At 64.2% G+C, this 15,595-nt stretch overlaps 3 protein-coding genes across 3 annotated transcripts; all 3 read left to right on the top strand.

Annotated features, from left to right (window-relative positions):
• The first annotated feature begins 1 nt into the window (after position 1).
• Positions 2-13,433, top strand: ANAPC2 (anaphase promoting complex subunit 2). The gene is made up of 16 exons (XM_086684591.1): positions 2-158; positions 422-1,044; positions 2,037-2,169; positions 3,162-3,336; positions 3,732-3,851; positions 4,180-4,297; positions 5,016-5,197; positions 5,549-5,690; positions 5,999-6,074; positions 6,163-6,366; positions 9,375-9,504; positions 9,705-9,940; positions 10,039-12,488; positions 12,613-12,748; positions 12,959-12,994; positions 13,184-13,433. Exons 1-13 carry the CDS (start codon positions 54-56, stop codon positions 10,249-10,251), a joined length of 2,457 nt encoding a protein of 818 aa, XP_086540717.1. The 5' UTR covers positions 2-53; the 3' UTR covers positions 10,252-12,488; positions 12,613-12,748; positions 12,959-12,994; positions 13,184-13,433.
• On the top strand, positions 12,401-13,385 carry TMEM210 (transmembrane protein 210). The gene is made up of 4 exons (XM_025924387.1): positions 12,401-12,488; positions 12,613-12,748; positions 12,959-12,994; positions 13,184-13,385. Exons 1-4 carry the CDS (start codon positions 12,401-12,403, stop codon positions 13,383-13,385), a joined length of 462 nt encoding a protein of 153 aa, XP_025780172.1.
• Positions 13,434-13,738: 305 nt separating the features above from the next.
• LRRC26 (leucine rich repeat containing 26) lies at positions 13,739-15,593 on the top strand. Its single transcript, XM_025923958.2, has 2 exons — positions 13,739-15,132; positions 15,221-15,593. The coding sequence occupies exons 1-2, from the start codon at positions 14,460-14,462 to the stop codon at positions 15,508-15,510; spliced, it is 963 nt and encodes a 320-aa protein (XP_025779743.2). The 5' UTR covers positions 13,739-14,459; the 3' UTR covers positions 15,511-15,593.
• Positions 15,594-15,595: the final 2 nt, after the last annotated feature.

The raw sequence follows: 15,595 nt of genomic DNA, 5'->3' as shown, positions 1-15,595 counted from the left end.
GTGCGTCATCGCCGCGCGCCGCGCCGCGAAGCCCTGGGAGCTGGTGGGCGCAGATGGCGACGGCGGTGCGAGACGGCGACCCCGGGCCTGCACAGGAACTGTTGGTGGCCTGGAACACCGTGAGCACCGGGCTGGTGCCGCCGGCCGCGTTGGGACTGGTGAGGCCCCGGAAGAGGGCAGCGGGTCCGCGCGGGGTTCCGGGGACCCTGCGCGCTTTACTAGGACTTCCACCCTGGGGTTCGTTCCGCTGCCGAGGCGGCCCTTCCCTAGCGTCGGCCAAGCATCCGTGCGTCGTGGACGAGGGGTAGCGGAAATCCCGCAGCTTCCCCTCCGCTCTGTCCCTTTCCCCGCTTCTCCCCGCGTGTCAGTGCCCTTCCCACCGCTACTCTGTGTCCCCTTCTCACGGTTCCCTGCACTCCAGGCGTCCTCCCGGACCAGCGGTGCGGTGCCGCCAAAGGAGGAGGAGCTCCGGGCGGCGGTGGAGGTTTTGAGGGCCCACGGTCTGCATTCGGTCCTGGAGGAGTGGTTTGTAGAGGTGCTGCAGAACGACCTGCAGGCCAACATCTCCCTTGAGTTCTGGAATACTATCTCCCAGCGTGAGAACTGTGCAGACGAGCCCCAGTGCCTTCTGCTTCTCCTTGACGCTTTCGGCCTGTTGGAGAGCCGCCTGGATCCCTACCTGCATAGTCTAGAGCTGCTGGAGAAATGGACTCGCCTGGGCTTGCTGATGGGCGCAGGCGCTCAGGGGCTGCGGGAAAAAGTCCACACCACCTTGCGGGGCGTCCTGTTCTTTTCCACTCCCAGAACCTTTCAGGAGATGATTCAGCGCCTCTATGGGCGCTTTTTGAGAGTTTACATGCAGAGTAAGAGGAAGGGGGAAGGGGGCACAGACCCAGAACTAGAGGGGGAATTGGACAGCAGGTATGCCCGTCGCCGGTACTACCGGCTTCTGCAGAGCCCGTTGTGTGCGGGATGCGGCAGCGACAAGCAGCAGTGCTGGTGCCGCCAGGCCCTGGAGCAGTTTCACCAGCTCAGCCAGGTCCTGTGAGTACTCGTGCCTGTGTGGCCACGCCTCTGTTCTTGCCTCTGGCTGGCTGTCCTGGGTCCAGCTGGCTGGGTGGGGTGGGGGGTGGGGTCTCTGCCGGATCGTCCTGGGGGTGGCCAGGGGCGGGTCCCCAGGATCCCAGCGCTGTGAATTTATACGTTTTGTCTTGGACACAGGTGTGTGTCTGCCACTCACACTAGCCCTGGGTTTCCGCTCTTTGCTTACTCTGAGACCCTAGGGATTGCAAATTTTCTGGGCCACGTAGAATTCTGCTGTGCCTTCTGTAGGCTCCCTGGGGAAGGGATGGTGTTCATCCTCTCTTGTAATTGCAAGAGGCGGGCTCGCTTTTTTTATTCTTTCCAGACAAGCTGGGGATTAGGCTAACACGCTGGGCAAGCAGATTGCTTTTCCAGCCTTTTAAAGAGGAAAGGATTTTGCTGTCGCCGTTAAAGCTGGGTTCTGAGCTGTGAGCCTTTAATCCTTTGTGGTTGCTGGTAATGATCTTGTCACGTTGAGTGAAGCGGCAGCAGCACAGCTGTTGGGAAGGGGGAGGGGCTTCTAGCTGGACTGAGGGAGGGGCCCTGTCGCTGGCGAGGGTCAGGGAGGCCCTGGATGGCTTTTGCTGGTTCATCCCAGATGCAGGGTGCCCAGAAATGTTCTCTCTCGTTTTCTCGAGTTCATTCGCCATCGCTGACCAGGGTCTGCACCCAACGGCATAACTGGTGGCGTCTATGCTCACCTGGTCAGGACGGTGATATATTTAGCTGTTGCTTCAGAGCCATGTTTAAGGAGCTGGGTTTTAGCCCTGAGAGCCACGCCCACTCCTCACATGGGCAAGGCCAGGGTCTCAGGCTGGGCAGAGGGGCCAACTGGGGAGGGCAGGGCTCCGTCCTCCCCAGCAGCTTTTCCTCGAAGCCTTCGGTGCAGAGGGCGCTGGGTGTGAGGGGGAGCAGGGTACTCCGTGTGCTCCACGAGCAGGGCTGTCCTCCAGACACAGGCTGAGTCTGTTGGAGCGGGTCAGTGCGGAGGCTGTGACCACCACCCTGCACCAGGTGACCAGGGAGAGAATGGAGGACCGCTGTCGGGGCGAGTACGAGCGCTCCTTCCTGCGAGAGTTCCACAAGGTAAGGACGGCCTCTCGGGCCCTGCTCCCCGGGGGCCGCAGAACAGGTTTCTGGCCAACCTGACGCCCTAGTGGTCTCAGACGCAGCCACAGTATGGGGACTCGGACGAGCTAGGACCTGGCTGGTGGATGAAGCTGTCTTGGTGCTGGGTGGAAGCTGGCCCTTCCCGGCCTGCCCTTGTGACCGCAAGGTAGAGCCCGTGACCTGCTCAGCAAGGTCTGTGAGAAATCACTTGGCTGGAGGCGGTGCCAAGGTCAGGGGTGTCCCGCTGAGGGGCCTCAGGGCGCCCGTGCTGTTGGGGCGTGGTCTGGGGCTCTGCCCTGGTCTCCCTAGAGCCGGGGAGGTGCCGGCCCAACCGCAGGGGACCGTCCAGCCTGCCCCTACTTCCCGCATGTCATTCTCCGCCGCTTCCTGGTGTCTGCGTCCCAGGGCTCAGATTAGCTGTGGTGGGGGTTCAAAGCAAGTGTCTGTACAGCAGCGGTCTGGAGTGGGTGTGAGCCCAGAGGCCTGGCCGGGGCACCTGTGTTGCCCCCAGCTGGTAGAGTATCGGGATGTTGTCATCAGGGGCTGCGTCGTTTGTGGGGGAACGTGTGCATCCTAGGCTCTGTGCGGCTGTTCTGCCTATAAGTTTACGCGTGTGTGCTCAGAAGGGCCCTTACGTTGTCCCACGTGGTGGGACTAGTCAGGTACGTGGCCCCCAGGGTGTGTCTGTCCACCAGGTCAGAGGTGAGCGTTCTCTCCGTGCTCTGCATCAGGGCCACTGTTGCTAGAGATAAGCCTGGGCTCTGGTGCTCATCGGGTGTGGGGACACATCGATGGGAGGCCTGGGAGGCCCACTTTGGACCCATTATCCTGCTGGTTTCAATGTGCTCCTAGTGTCCAGGAGCCTTAGAGACTCCCCAAGACTGGCTGCAGTGCGGGTAGCCTCTGCTCCATGTCGGGCTGGGGTTCATTCAGCTCCTCACCTCCCTACACCTGCGCTCTCCCGACAGTGGATCGAGAGGGTGGTCGGCTGGCTCGGCAAGGTATTCCTGCAGGATGGCCCTGCCAGGCCCGCGTCCCCGGAGGCTGGCAACACACTGCGCCGGTGGCGGTGCCACGTGCAGAGGTTTTTCTACCGTATCTATGCCGGCCTACGCATCGAGGAGCTCTTCAGCATCATCCGAGGTCGGCCCCCTGCCCGCTGAAGTGGCCACCTTCCCCGTGCCTTCGCCATTCAGATCCTGCAGGCGGTCAGGGGCACTTAGGGCAGACAGTGGCGTCCCAAGCAGAGCTGGGCCCGCCAGTGTGGCCCCCAGACGGTGCTTCTGGGCGTCCACCCCCATCCTGTCGGCGGCTCCATGCTCCTGCTCTGTCCTTGGGCACTCGGGGGCGGGGCGGGGGCTGGAGGGCACATGACCGCCCAGGGACGGCCTGAAGCACCTAGTGGTGTTTCTCATCACTGCTGAGTGGAGGCGCCACCGCTCACCCTCTGGGCCCTGCCGACCTTGTGTCCTTTCTTGCACGCACAGCACGTGCGTGCTTGCACTGTGTGTGTGCAAGGGTCCACACTCTTCCTACAGACTTCCCAGACTCCCGGCCAGCCATCGAGGACCTCAAATACTGCCTGGAAAGGACCGACCAGAGGCAGCAGCTGCTCCTGTCTCTCAAGGCTGCCCTGGAGACGCGGCTCCTCCACCCAGGTGCCTGAGCTGCTGCCCAAGAGGCCAGTCTCCTCTGCCGAGGGGCCTGTGTAGGGTGTGGGTCTGTGCGGTCCTTAGGAGCTCCTCCTCATCCTCCCTTGAAGAGAGTCCTGGGAAGTGATGGGAGTGGCCTGGGGCAGACCGCCCAGTGAGGGGAGGGCTCGGACCTTGGAAAGTTCCAGGGAAAGCACATGAGAGTTAGGGGAGAAGGGGGACAGCGTCCCGTGGGTCACAGTGGTGGCCGAAAAACCCACCTGGCCAGGGCGCTGCTGCTCAAGGGACAACTCCTGGGTGCTGCTGTGACTACTGTCCTTTCTCCTGGCCGTAGGGGTCAACACGTGCGACATCATCACCCTCTATATATCCGCCATCAAGGCACTGCGTGTGCTCGACCCTTCCATGGTCATCTTGGAGGTGGCTTGTGAGCCCATTCGCCGCTACCTGAGGTGAGCCCCGTGGCCAAGCTCCAGGCTGCTGCTCGGACCTGGGGTCCTTGTCTCTTGGCTCCATTTGTGCAGCCAAGTTCCCCGTGGGTCCTTGTGGCCCCCGAAACACCAGGGACACTCTGTCCCTCCTGTTGGGCCACATGACCTGGCCACGGCCCGGGCTTCTTCGTCTTGTGGGTGCCACCATGTCCATGGGCAGACACTGGGGACCCCACCCTGTAACCCTGCTCTCTGTTCCCATCCCCTTTTCCTAGTCCATAGAGGCCCCGGCTCAGCTTTAGCTTACTGACCAAGACCCAGGCTGAGGCCGGGGTGGGGGGGGGGGATCCCCTGTGCATGAGCAGTAGTGACTCCCAGGCTGTCTGTCAGAGGACGTGTTTGAGCGGGTGCTGGGGCACAGCTGTCTGGAGACCCCTCGGGACAGTAGAGGCTCAGGGCTGGGGCTGGGAGGCATCTGGTGCTTCCCTGACTCACGTCTGCTGCCTCTTGGTTGGGAAGGCCCTGGCCTAGATCCCGTATTATTTTAGTTCTCGGCGTTCCCGAAAACGGTGGGGTTTATCTTATTATGATCGGTATTACTGTTTTCTGAGAGAAAGTTTGACGGACCCATCCTAAGCACGTGGCCAACGGGGGTGCTGGCTGCCGGGGTGAGGTGGGGTGCCGTGGTGTGGGCAAACAGAGAGGTGCCGTGAAGGCCAGCGGTACTCACATCTGGCAGGACGCGGGAGGACACGGTGCGGCAGATTGTAGCTGGGCTGACGGGGGACTCGGATGGGACGGGGGACTTGGCTGTCGAGCTGTCCAAGACAGACCCGGCGAGCCTGGAGACTGGTCAGGACAGCGAGGATGACTCTGGCGAGCCCGAGGACTGGGTCCCTGACCCTGTGGATGCCGATCCAGGTCAGTGCCACCAGCCCCACCTGGCTCTGGGTTGTGGGGGACGCTCCAGCAAGGCAGGCGTCTGATTCCACAGGTGCCCGAAAGCTTGAGGGGATCGGTTGTCAGCACCCGCCCCGACCCGCTTCTGCAGGGGGCTCTGGCTGGCTTGAGTGGGCCCACGGTGGCCTGTGTCTCCGTCCAGCTTGCCAGAAGAGCAGATTCCCAGGCGGCCTGTGCACTACCCACCCCGCCCTTCACCTGGGATCTGGGCCTGGGCCTCACGGGCGTGGCAGGGTGGGGCCTGCGTGGGCGCGGATGGTGCTTCCTCGATCCCTGCGAGATGCCATTGGTGCCGGTCCCCGTGCCGTGCAGGGAAGTCCAGCTCCAAGCGGCGCTCCTCGGACATCATTAGCCTGCTGGTCAGCATCTACGGCAGCAAGGACCTGTTCATCAACGAGTACCGCTCGCTGCTGGCCGACCGCCTCCTGCACCAGTTCAGCTTTAGTCCTGAGCGGTGAGGCCCGCAAGGCGCCAGTGGGCCGCAGGGGGCGCCGCTGCCTGCTCTCCGGCCGGGAGGTGCACCCGGGCTCAGCCATCACCCTGGAGAGGCCTGGGGGGAGGCCCAGGGGCTCGGGGAACCAGATCCCCGGGAACCCCTGGGCCTCGGCCGGGACGGAGTCCAGGGTCTCGGTGGCTGGAGCCGCACTTCGCCCCTCTCCCCCTGGGGTGTCCCTGCGCTGGGTGGGGGAGGGTGCCCGCTCCGCTACGGGTGCTGCTTGGGGTGGGGGCGCGCCACGCCCCCTCAGAGATGCATTCTTCCAGGGAGATCCGCAACGTGGAGCTGCTGAAGCTGCGCTTTGGCGAGGCTCCCATGCACTTCTGCGAGGTCATGCTGAAGGTGGGCACGCGGGGCTCCTGCCCACCTGGCCCGGCCTCACCCTGAGCCCAGCCCCGGGGCCTTCGTGAGACCTCGTTCCTCCCCCCAGGACATGGCGGACTCCCGTCGCATCAACGCCAACATTCGTGAGGAGGACGAGAAGCGGCCCATAGAGGAGCAGCCGCCTTTTGGGGTCTATGCCGTCATCCTGTCCAGCGAGTTTTGGCCTCCCTTCAAGGACGAGAAGCTGGAGGTCCCCGAGGACATTAGGGAGGCCCTAGAGGTCTACTGCAAGAAGTACGAGAAGCTGAAGGTACAGGCCACACCTCCCTCCGGTGGCAGGTGGGGGCTGCATCCTGACCTGGTGACCCTTCCGAGCAGGCTGTGCAACGGGACCTGGGTGCGACCCACCTGTGCGGCTGTCTGCTGACACCTCTCCTGTGCCTCTGCGTCGGGGCAGGAGGGCGCAGCCCCCGTTCTGCTCCCCTCGTCCCTTAGGAGCCTCTGCACGTGTGTGTGCACACCCACACTGGGGGAGGGGCCGGGCCGCTTCTGCCCTCTGCGCCTCCGGGTGGCCCCACCTTCCCGGGCTTCCTCTTCCACCGTCTACTCTCTGACATCTCAGAACTGGGGGCTGGGGCACCGGGCTCGCCCCAGAGAGAGTCAGGGGGCTGTGTGTGCCCCATGGGCGTCTGCCTCCAAGCAGTCTCCAGATTGCTCATGAAGCGTTCGACTTCCAGGACTCTGCCCTGGCCTTGCCACTGCCTGGCTTGCTTCCCTAGAAGCTGGTTTCCCAGAGGATGGCTCAGCCATGCCTTTCTGCTCAGGCCTAATCACCTGATGTGACGGCCATGCCTCAGCGTGCTTTGTCCTGACTCCAGCTGGATACTAGAGTGGCAGGAGCAGGCCCCGGGGCTGGAGGTCGGACCTGTGGCCACAGTGTCTCTGCCTCACACCAGCACTCTTGGCCCGAGGATCACGTTGGACACGTGGGTGGCCACACAGCCCACAGAGTATCCTTGCTTGTGTTTTCTGTCGGTGGCCTTGCGTCTTTCCCGCCGCAGGCTGCAGTGGTGGCTGTACGGTCGTGGGCTTGGAGCTGGAGAGCCTGTCTGTGGCTCTCCTGCTTGTGACCTGGGCAAACTGTGGGTTCTGCTTCTGTTTCCCCCCTACAAGGTGGGGTTCTCTGTCGCCTCCTCCTTTGGAGCTTGAGGGGGTGAGGGGGTTACTGAAGACTCCCTTGTGTTGGTCAGCAACAAAGTGCCATGATCGGGGCTCAAAACAGTGCAGGCGTATCGTGTTAGTTCTGGCAGCTGGGCGTCCAGGATCGATCGTAGGGCTGCACTCTGTCCAGAGGCTTGAGGGAGGGTTCCTCCTGCTGCTTCCAGCTTCTGGTGGCTCTAGGCATCACTTGACTTGTGGCCACATCAGCCCAACCTCCGCCTCTGTTGTCACATGGCATTCTCCCTGTGTCTATTTGTGTCCACGTTTCTTTCAAGGACACCAGTCATGTTGGATTAAAGGCCCACCCTGTTCTAGAATGACCTCACTTGAACGAATTGATGTGTGGTAATCTGATGTCCAGATGCAGTTACATTCTGAGTTATCAGGGGTTAGGACTTTAACATCCTTAACTATGAGGGACACAGTTCAACCTATAACAGTCCACCCTGTGCCCCCCCCCCGCCCCAAATTCGTGTGCTTCCCACATGCAAAACACATTCATCCAACATCCCCAGAAGTCTTAAGCCATTCCAGCACCACGTTTACGTCACCCCACACCTCAAAGTTTGGTATCTGAGTAGCATCTGAATCGGGCAGGAGCGAGACCGAGCGCAGCTCATCGAGGGCAGTCCCTCTCTGGCTGCGAGCCTGGGAAAGCAGAGCGTGCCTGTGAGGTGTGGCACAGACCCCTCCGTTCTGAGAGGATGACTTCTCAAGGAAGGAGGGGGGTCACAGGCTCAAAGCAAGTCCAAAAGCCAGTGGAGGCACTGCTCTGGGTTCAAGGCTGTCTTCTGTCTGCCCACCCTGCCAGGCCGGGCCGCTATACTGCAGTTCTCCCGCTGAGGCCTCCTCAGCTGGCCGTCTCTCCGTTTTAGTCCGGGTCGCCGTAAAATTCTCAGGAGCCTCGTCCTCCCTGCAGCTCCCAGTCGTCCAGGCCTTTGGCCGTGGGCCCTCGCAGACACCCTTCCTGGACCGCCTAGTCTGTCCTGGCTCTTCTGAGGACGCTGGTCAGCTCCCACGTCAGAGCTCGGGTCTCTGGCGCCCTCTCGGCTCTGTCTCTAGAGCACACAGAGAAGAGCAGCACCCCTGCCTTCGTGCTGGCTCCCCCCCCCACCCCCCGCCTCACCCCTGCTGCCGCTGCGAGGCCATCCCTCCCACATTTGCGGAGTCTCCTCAGCTCAGTGTTGGTTCATCGTGCTGGGGTGTGCTTTCTGCCCAGCAGGGTGGTGCTCAGACAGGATCCTGCCACCACATAGCAGGGCCACACTGTCTCCAGTTTGCCGTGGCCTCTTCCTCCTCGTGACACCTCTTGTGGCTTTCCTGGCCGTGTCCCTGCCGACAGTCTCTCCGGGGCAATTCAGGCTCTTAGAGGCATGCAGCCCACAGCTCTTCCAGCCTCTGCCTGTCACCCAGCTCCATGGACTCACACTTCTGGGAATTTGTTACAGCAGCACCCCATTCCCGGGACCAAAATGCGTCACTTTCTCGTGGCTGCCATAACCAAGTGCCATGACGCGGGTGCTTGCAACAACGGAGATCTTTTTCTCCACTCTGGAGGCCAGAGCAGAGGTCAGGGCGTCAGCAGGGCTGTGCGCCTCCGAAGGCTGTGGGAGAGGGTCCCTCCGCCTCCCCAGCATCCGGTGTTGCAGGCCACCCTCGGTGTTTCTCGGCTTGTGGCTGCATCCCTGCCGTCTCTGCCTGTCTTCGCACTGTCTTCCCTCTTGCAAGGGTGCTGACCGAGCTACGTCAGGGCTCGCTGTACTTCGGATGACCTTGTCTTAACTAGGCCCGTCTGCAGTGGCCTCGTCTCCAACCCAGGTCACGTTCTGAGGTCCTGGGGGTTACGATGTCGGGCGTCTTTCAGACACCGTTAACTCACCAGCAGCCCTCATTGTTCAGTCCTATCAGATCGTGGTAGTGGAGGGCGTGGGAAGCGGAGCCCTGTCTTCTATCCACTCTGCTGCCCGCTGCCGGGGGGGCGGGGGGCGGGGGGCGGTGAGGGAGCTCTTCTGTCACCTGGTGCCAGGTGGCGGAGTCTCACTCAGCTGGGCTCAGCCGGGCCCCCGGGCTGCTCATGCTGACTGCGGCCCTCCCCAGGCCATGCGGACCCTCAGCTGGAAGCACACCCTGGGCCTGGTGACCATGGATGTGGAGCTGGCCGATCGTACCTTGTCTGTGGCAGTGACTCCCGTGCAGGCGGTGGTCTTGCTCTACTTCCAGGACCAAGGTGAACCCACTGGCCCCTGGCTGGCCTGCCCCAGCCTTGCCTCCTGGGGGGGGGGGACCAGTGCCAGGCACTGCTCCGTATGGCTGGGGGGTGGGGGGGGTGCAGGCTGGGGGCGGGACTCGGCCTCCTGGGGCTGCCCCCTGGGAAGGTGAGTGGGCCGACGAGGCCCAGTGGCTAGTGTTCCCGGCCGCCCCGTGCAGCCAGCTGGACCCTGGAGGAGCTGAGCAAGGTGGTGAAGATGCCCGTGGCCCTGCTGCGGCGGCGCATGTCCGTGTGGCTGCAGCAGGGAGTGCTGCGGGAGGAGCCTGCCGGGACCTTCTCTGTGGTGGAGGAGGAGCGGCCCCAGGACCGGGACAGCATGGTGCTCCTTGACAGCGACGACGAGAGCGACTCCGGCATGGCCTCCCAGGCCGACCAGAAGGAGGAGGAGCTGCTGGTGCGGCCGGGGGCGGGGGCGGGGGCCTGGCTCAGCCTCTGGTGCAGTGGCCGCACGGGAGGGTGGCCTGACGGCCGGCCTGTCCTCTGTGTCCCCAGCTTTTCTGGACGTACATCCAGGCCATGCTGACCAACCTGGAGAGCCTGTCGCTGGAGCGTATCTACAGCATGCTGCGCATGTTCGTGGTCACCGGCCCCGCGCTGGCCGAGATCGACCTGCAGGAGCTCCAGGGCTTCCTGCAGAAGAAGGTGAGGGACCAGCAGCTGGTCTACTCAGCCGGCGTCTACCGCCTGCCCAAGAGCTGCAGCTGACGCGCCCACTGCGCCCTTCCCGCGACGTCCCCACGGAGGGAGGGTGGCTGGGGGGGTGCCCCCCGTGCCCCTGCCCGGCCCCCGGAGTGCAGAGTAAAGCAAATGGTTCTCTGTCCTTTCCCTGTCCTGGTGGCTTTGTGGGCCCATCGTGGGCGTGTGGTCCGGGTTTGCCCTTCACAGCGGCCTCTCCAGCTCAGCCTAGCAGGGCCTGGCTCCCTGGGAGCAGGTGCGGGGAAACACACGAGTGTCCGGGCCCAGCCCTGCCTGCACACCTGTCACCGGGCTCCAGACCCACGGTCCTGGCACGTGGACGTCCCTGGAGCACACGAGGGGTCCTGGCACCGCCCCCAGCCCCTGAGGTCCCGGGAGGCAGGGAAGGGCTTTGGCTGGACGCAGGCTGGAGGTCTTCAGAAGCACTGGGCACCACAGCCTGCGGTGCAGGAGGCTCCGTGCTGGCTGGTGGTGCCAGCCTCCTGGGCAACAAAGGCCCTTTGGAACGAGCCTCCGGCGTCCTGTTCCCGCCCACCCGGGGTGCCTTCCCAGGCCTGAAGTCATGCCTGTTGCCCCCAGACACCCTTGGGCAGCCCCCTCCGCCAGGCTGTCTTCTAGTGGCTACCCCCACCTCTCCACTTCGACCTGTTCCCCTGGGGCCCTGGTATCAGTCCTTGACGGGACCCCCTCTCACTCCAGAGTGTCCTGTTGGCCACGGGTCTGGAGAACGATCAGTAGGACTAGGCACGTAGCCTTAGCAGTTCCAGGATTCTGGCGAGCCGGTGTTTGCCTCACTTGGGCTCCACCCACCACCAAGGCTGCTGTGCTGTGGTCACTAGGAGAGGGGCTTCCCGCTTTCCTCTGAGTTCTGCTGGAGGCCCAGAAGGCTCTAACACCCACCGTTCCCTCCAGGCGGAAGGTCACCTGGCATGGGGCTGAGTTTACTTCGTCATCCTAACCCGGATGCAAACCGGCTAGACGGGTCTGGCGGGGCAACGGGGTCAGCTCCTGGGCACAGGCACACGTCCCTTTGGACTTGGTTTGTTAACAAAATGTTGAGAAAAACAAAAAAGCTGCATCTTGGGTCACAGCATCACACAACAGGCACAGAGGTGTCCCAGAAACTGCTGGCTGGTCCCCAAGGAGGGTTCAACACTAGGAGGAGACACCTGTGTCAGAGGAGTCAGGGAGGTCCCCAATGACAAGGAGTCAGCCAGGGCCCCTCTGCACCCTTGCCCCTGGTGCCCTGTGGGGTCATCCGTGGTGTGGGACAACTCCCCCTGCTGCCTGTGTGGTTTGCTGGCCTAGGTCCTTAGGGGAGGAGGGAGGAGGCCTCTGGACTGCGAGGCCAGGGAGGAGGCTGAGGTTAAGTCCCACGACGCCAGCCTGCAGCTAAGTCCCTCAGGCAGGAAGATGCAGAGGAAGAAGCCCGCAGGGCAGGGCAGGGGGGCTCTGATAAATGATACAGATTGGGAGCCTCAGATGCTACCTGTAGCCTTTTCTCAGCCAGAAGCGCCTAGCGGCTGTGGCTGTGGGAGGGCCTGTGGGCAGCGCCCCCACCTCCTGGGGGATTCGGAGAGCCTGGCGGTTCCTCCGGCCTCCGGCATTGCTGAGCTGGGGGCGGGATCCTCCCCGAGACCGCCAGTGCGAGGGAGGGCAGCGAGCACAGGCCCATGCCTTGCCCCTTCTTGGCCCCTGCTCCTGCCAGCCTTGGGGGAAGGATGGTGGCATAGGTCAGCTGGGGCCCAGGCCTCACCTGGGCTGTCACAGTCCCTGAGAAACAGGCCTCCCGCTGTCTGCTGAGGGCCCCCCAGGGTTTCCGGGTCATTGTCTCCACTATCCCAAGAGCCTAAGGGTGATCTCCACCCCCTTCCCTGTAATACACCATCCCCTGAGGCTGGATCCAGTAGGGCACTGGGGAGCAGCTCCCAGGCCCCCAGCCACCCTACCTGCTTCACCCCGAGGACTGCCTGCCCAGGTCTCCTCTGCTCCCACACAGAAGTTCAAGTGAAGCTCCGGCTGAAGCCCTGCCCACCCCCACACACCTCCCAGACCCCCGATTCCCCCACCACTCCACCCTGCTCCACAGCCCTATTGTGAGGTCAGCGCCTTCCAGTGGGTTCCATCCAGAGGTGTGTGGTGGGGTTGGGGGCTGGACATGGCCCCCTGTCCCCAGCCTGACTCCTGCCTGGCTGGCGGCCCTCTCGGCCTGATATGTCTGTCCCTTTTGCTCATCCCTGCTGCAGGTGCCTCCTCCCGTCCCTGAACCCCGCCCCAGCCAGGGCCCCTCCTGGGGAGAGGGGTGGCCCCGGGGGCCCTCCACTGGCAGGTGACGAGGGCCCCTCGGCCACACGGGCCCTGTCTCTGCAGCTGGAACGTACTGTGAGTGCAGCCTCGGCCTCAGCCGCGAGGCCCTCATTGCCCTGCTGGTGGTGCTGGCGGGCGTTGGTGCCAGCTGTTTCTGTGCCCTCGTCATCGTGGCAATTGGTGCCATGCGAGCCAAGAGGTGTGTAGGCCCCGGGGCGGGCAGGGTGGGTGAGGGCCACGGGGCCCTGCTCGGAGAGGGGCCTCTGCCCCAGGTGAGATGTCAGCCAGAGCTGGGGAACGCTATTTCCCGGAACTGGGCTGTGAAGAGGTGGGGTGCGGGAGGGGCACTTCTGGGCTCCTGGGGGCCAGCTCCCCTGCTCCAGGACTCACACCTTCCTTTGCCCCCCAGACATGAACATGCCTCCCGCAGACACATGGACAGCAGGTGAGTAACCTCAGGGGAGGACCCCACGGGTGAGCTGTGCCCCTGCCCCTGCCCCACTGGGAGGTGTGGTCACAGATGCATCAGGGGCACTGACCTGAGAGCCAGGCCTGCCCTGGGAGGGGGTTAAGTCCTCGGGAGCCCGTGCTGGTGACTGCCTGCAACAAGCCTGACCCAGCCCGTGTCGTGCAGGATGGTGGGGCACTTCGGGGTCCAGGAAGATCACACGGATCTGCACACATTGCATGTGGAGTCCCACCTCATGGACCCTGACCTGGAGGTCTCCCTGATGCCTCCCCTGGAGGCTCACGGCCTCATAACCATCCCCATGGACCCGATGGCCCCAACTCTGACTCTAGAGGAGCCGTCCCCTCTCACCCCCCCACCTGAGTAGGGCTGCGGGCAGCCTAGGGTAAGAGAATTAAACGGTATTTAGTGCTTCTGCCCTGTCCTCTCTGCGGGCTCCTCCTAGAGCCGCTGTGCGGCTGCGTGAAGGGGTGGGGAGGGGTCTGTGTGCACCTAGGTCATCTCCTTTATCTTGGATGGCGGGTGTGTGTGTGTGTGTGTGTGCGCGCACGAGTGTGCGCTGCCTGCACAAGTGCCCGCTGTCTGCCCTTCAGGGCAGGAGCCACAGCCCTGGTGTTTCCATCTCCTCCTGCCATGGCCTCCGTCTAGCTCCTCCCGGCATCGTCCTGCTGCCTTGCCCCACGAAGTTGGCATGGCTCCTGGGCCCCTGCCCACCCCACCCCCACCCCGGAAAACCCCAGGACAGGTTGTGCAACTCTGGTGACTCCAGAGGGAACAGCATTTGACTGGAGAACTTGGGCTGGTGCCTGTGCCCTACCCACACTGTCTCCTTGAGGTTCTAGGAGAATCCTCATAGGGCCAGGTAGGGCAGACATGACGGTCTCCAGGTATGCAGTCCCCGCTCCACCCTACGGCCTATCCCCTGGGCTCAGGCTCCCATCATGTACTCCTGACCCCACCAAACATCCACTATGGAGATGGGACCATCCCTATACGGGGGGTGCGGGGAGGGGGCCCACTGTGTGTGTGCTAGGGTCACTTTGCTGGGCAGGAGACAGGCAGGGACGAGTGAGCAGTGAGGCCCCTGGGTCCCATTCCATGCGTGGCATCCATGAGTTTGATGGGTGTGTGTGTGTGTGGGGGGGGGTCATGCAGCGGCTTAGGCCTCAAGGGGGGCACAGGGTGGTGGATACCCCAGGAGAGGAGAGGTGGGGCTTCTCACCGCCGCAGCTGGCACAGAGCCAAGAGGAGCCCGGCTCCGGGACAGGTGGCTGGCAGTGCAGGGTGCTGGCTATCCGCCCAGCCCCCGCCCTGGGCGCGGGGACCAGCCGTGGAACAGGAACTGCCGGCACTCGGGCTGGAGAATTAATATTTGTGCAGGCGCGGCAAAGACGCACTGGCTACGTGAACGCACGGGCAGCAGGCCTTGAGCTCTGCCCCCATGCGGAGCCTCTCCTCTCTCTCGCGGCGGCCGTCGCCGATGTTGCTGCTGCTGCTGTCGCCGTGGTCAGTCTGGGCCCAGTTGTCCGCCGCGGCCGCCTCCTCGGGAACCCCAGACACCCCGGAGTGCCCGGAGGCGTGCGCGTGCGCGCCGGGCGGCCAGGCCAACTGCTCGAGGCGCGCGCTGCCCGCCGTGCCTGCGGGCCTGAGCCGGCGCGTGCGCGCGCTGCTGCTGGACCATAACCGTGTGCGCGCGCTGCCGCCCGGCGCTTTCGTGGGCGCTGACACGCTGCTGCGCCTGGACCTGCGCGAGAACGGGCTGCGCTGGGTGCACGCGCGGGCCTTCTGGAGCTTGGGCGCGCTGCAGCAGCTCGACCTCAGCGCCAACCAGTTGGAGGAGCTGGCGCCCGGCACCTTTTCGCCCTTGCGCGCGCTGCGTTCCCTCTCGCTGGCAGGCAATCGGCTGGCGCGCCTGGAGCCGGCGGCGCTGGGCGCGCTCCCGCTGCTGTACGCGCTCAGCCTGCAGGACAACGAGCTGCCTGCGCTCGCGCCGGGACTGCTGGCCGGCCTGCCGGCTCTCCGCGCACTGCGCCTGCGCGGCAACCCTTGGGTCTGCGGCTGCGCGCTGCGTCCGCTCTGCTCCTGGCTGCGCCGGCACCCGCGGCCGGCGCCAGGTGAGCCCTCCGGGTGGGGGTAGGCGGGCCGGGAGCCACGGCCACGGTCCCCGCCGCCGCCACCTGACTGTGCACCTGTGTCCCGCAGAGGCCGAGACGCTGCTCTGCGTGTTGCCAGGGCGCCTGACGCTCAGACCCTTGACCGCCTTAACGGACGCCGCCTTCAGCCACTGCGCGCAGCGGCTCGCCCCCCGGGACCTGGCTGTGGTCTACGCGCTCGGGCCCGTCTCCTTTCTCGCCAGCCTGGCCGCCTGCCTGGCGCTGGGCTCCGTGCTCATCGCCTGCCGCACGCGCCGCTGGCGCGACACCGCCCTCGGCCCGCTGAGGAGAGCGCTGGCCCCTGGCCCCGGGAGCCCCGCGGCCGCTGCTCAGGACTGAGCGGGCCTTGGCTGTTCTCGAATCTTCCCCTGTCCCCTGCCCTTCTTCACTCTCCCTGCAGGCGTCAACAAGCGACACAGACAGA

The sequence above is a fragment of the Puma concolor genome, chromosome D4, assembly GCF_028749965.1.
Source record: "Puma concolor isolate L17-30 chromosome D4, mPumCon1.1.hap2, whole genome shotgun sequence".
In the NCBI taxonomy this organism is placed as follows: Eukaryota; Metazoa; Chordata; class Mammalia; order Carnivora; family Felidae; genus Puma; species Puma concolor.
Note: the sequence above shows the minus strand (reverse complement) of the source record. Positions and strands in the feature narration are given on the sequence as shown.

What these genes read in the sequence shown, in the direction of transcription:
- ANAPC2 (XM_086684591.1), top strand. Translation starts at nt 54, where the DNA reads ATGGCGACGGCGGTGCGAGACGGCGACCCCGGGCCTGCACAGGAACTG. An exon ending in CACCAGCTCAGCCAGGTCCT is followed by an intron (nt 1,045 to 2,036) that starts GTGAGTACTCGT and finishes GCTGTCCTCCAG; the next exon opens with ACACAGGCTGAGTCTGTTGG. An exon ending in AGAAGTACGAGAAGCTGAAG is followed by an intron (nt 6,367 to 9,374) that starts GTACAGGCCACA and finishes GGCCCTCCCCAG; the next exon opens with GCCATGCGGACCCTCAGCTG.
- TMEM210 (XM_025924387.1), top strand. Translation starts at nt 12,401, where the DNA reads ATGGCCCCCTGTCCCCAGCCTGACTCCTGCCTGGCTGGCGGCCCTCTC. An exon ending in TTTGCTCATCCCTGCTGCAG is followed by an intron (nt 12,489 to 12,612) that starts GTGCCTCCTCCC and finishes CTGTCTCTGCAG; the next exon opens with CTGGAACGTACTGTGAGTGC. An exon ending in CGCAGACACATGGACAGCAG is followed by an intron (nt 12,995 to 13,183) that starts GTGAGTAACCTC and finishes CGTGTCGTGCAG; the next exon opens with GATGGTGGGGCACTTCGGGG.
- LRRC26 (XM_025923958.2), top strand. Translation starts at nt 14,460, where the DNA reads ATGCGGAGCCTCTCCTCTCTCTCGCGGCGGCCGTCGCCGATGTTGCTG. An exon ending in GCACCCGCGGCCGGCGCCAG is followed by an intron (nt 15,133 to 15,220) that starts GTGAGCCCTCCG and finishes TGTGTCCCGCAG; the next exon opens with AGGCCGAGACGCTGCTCTGC.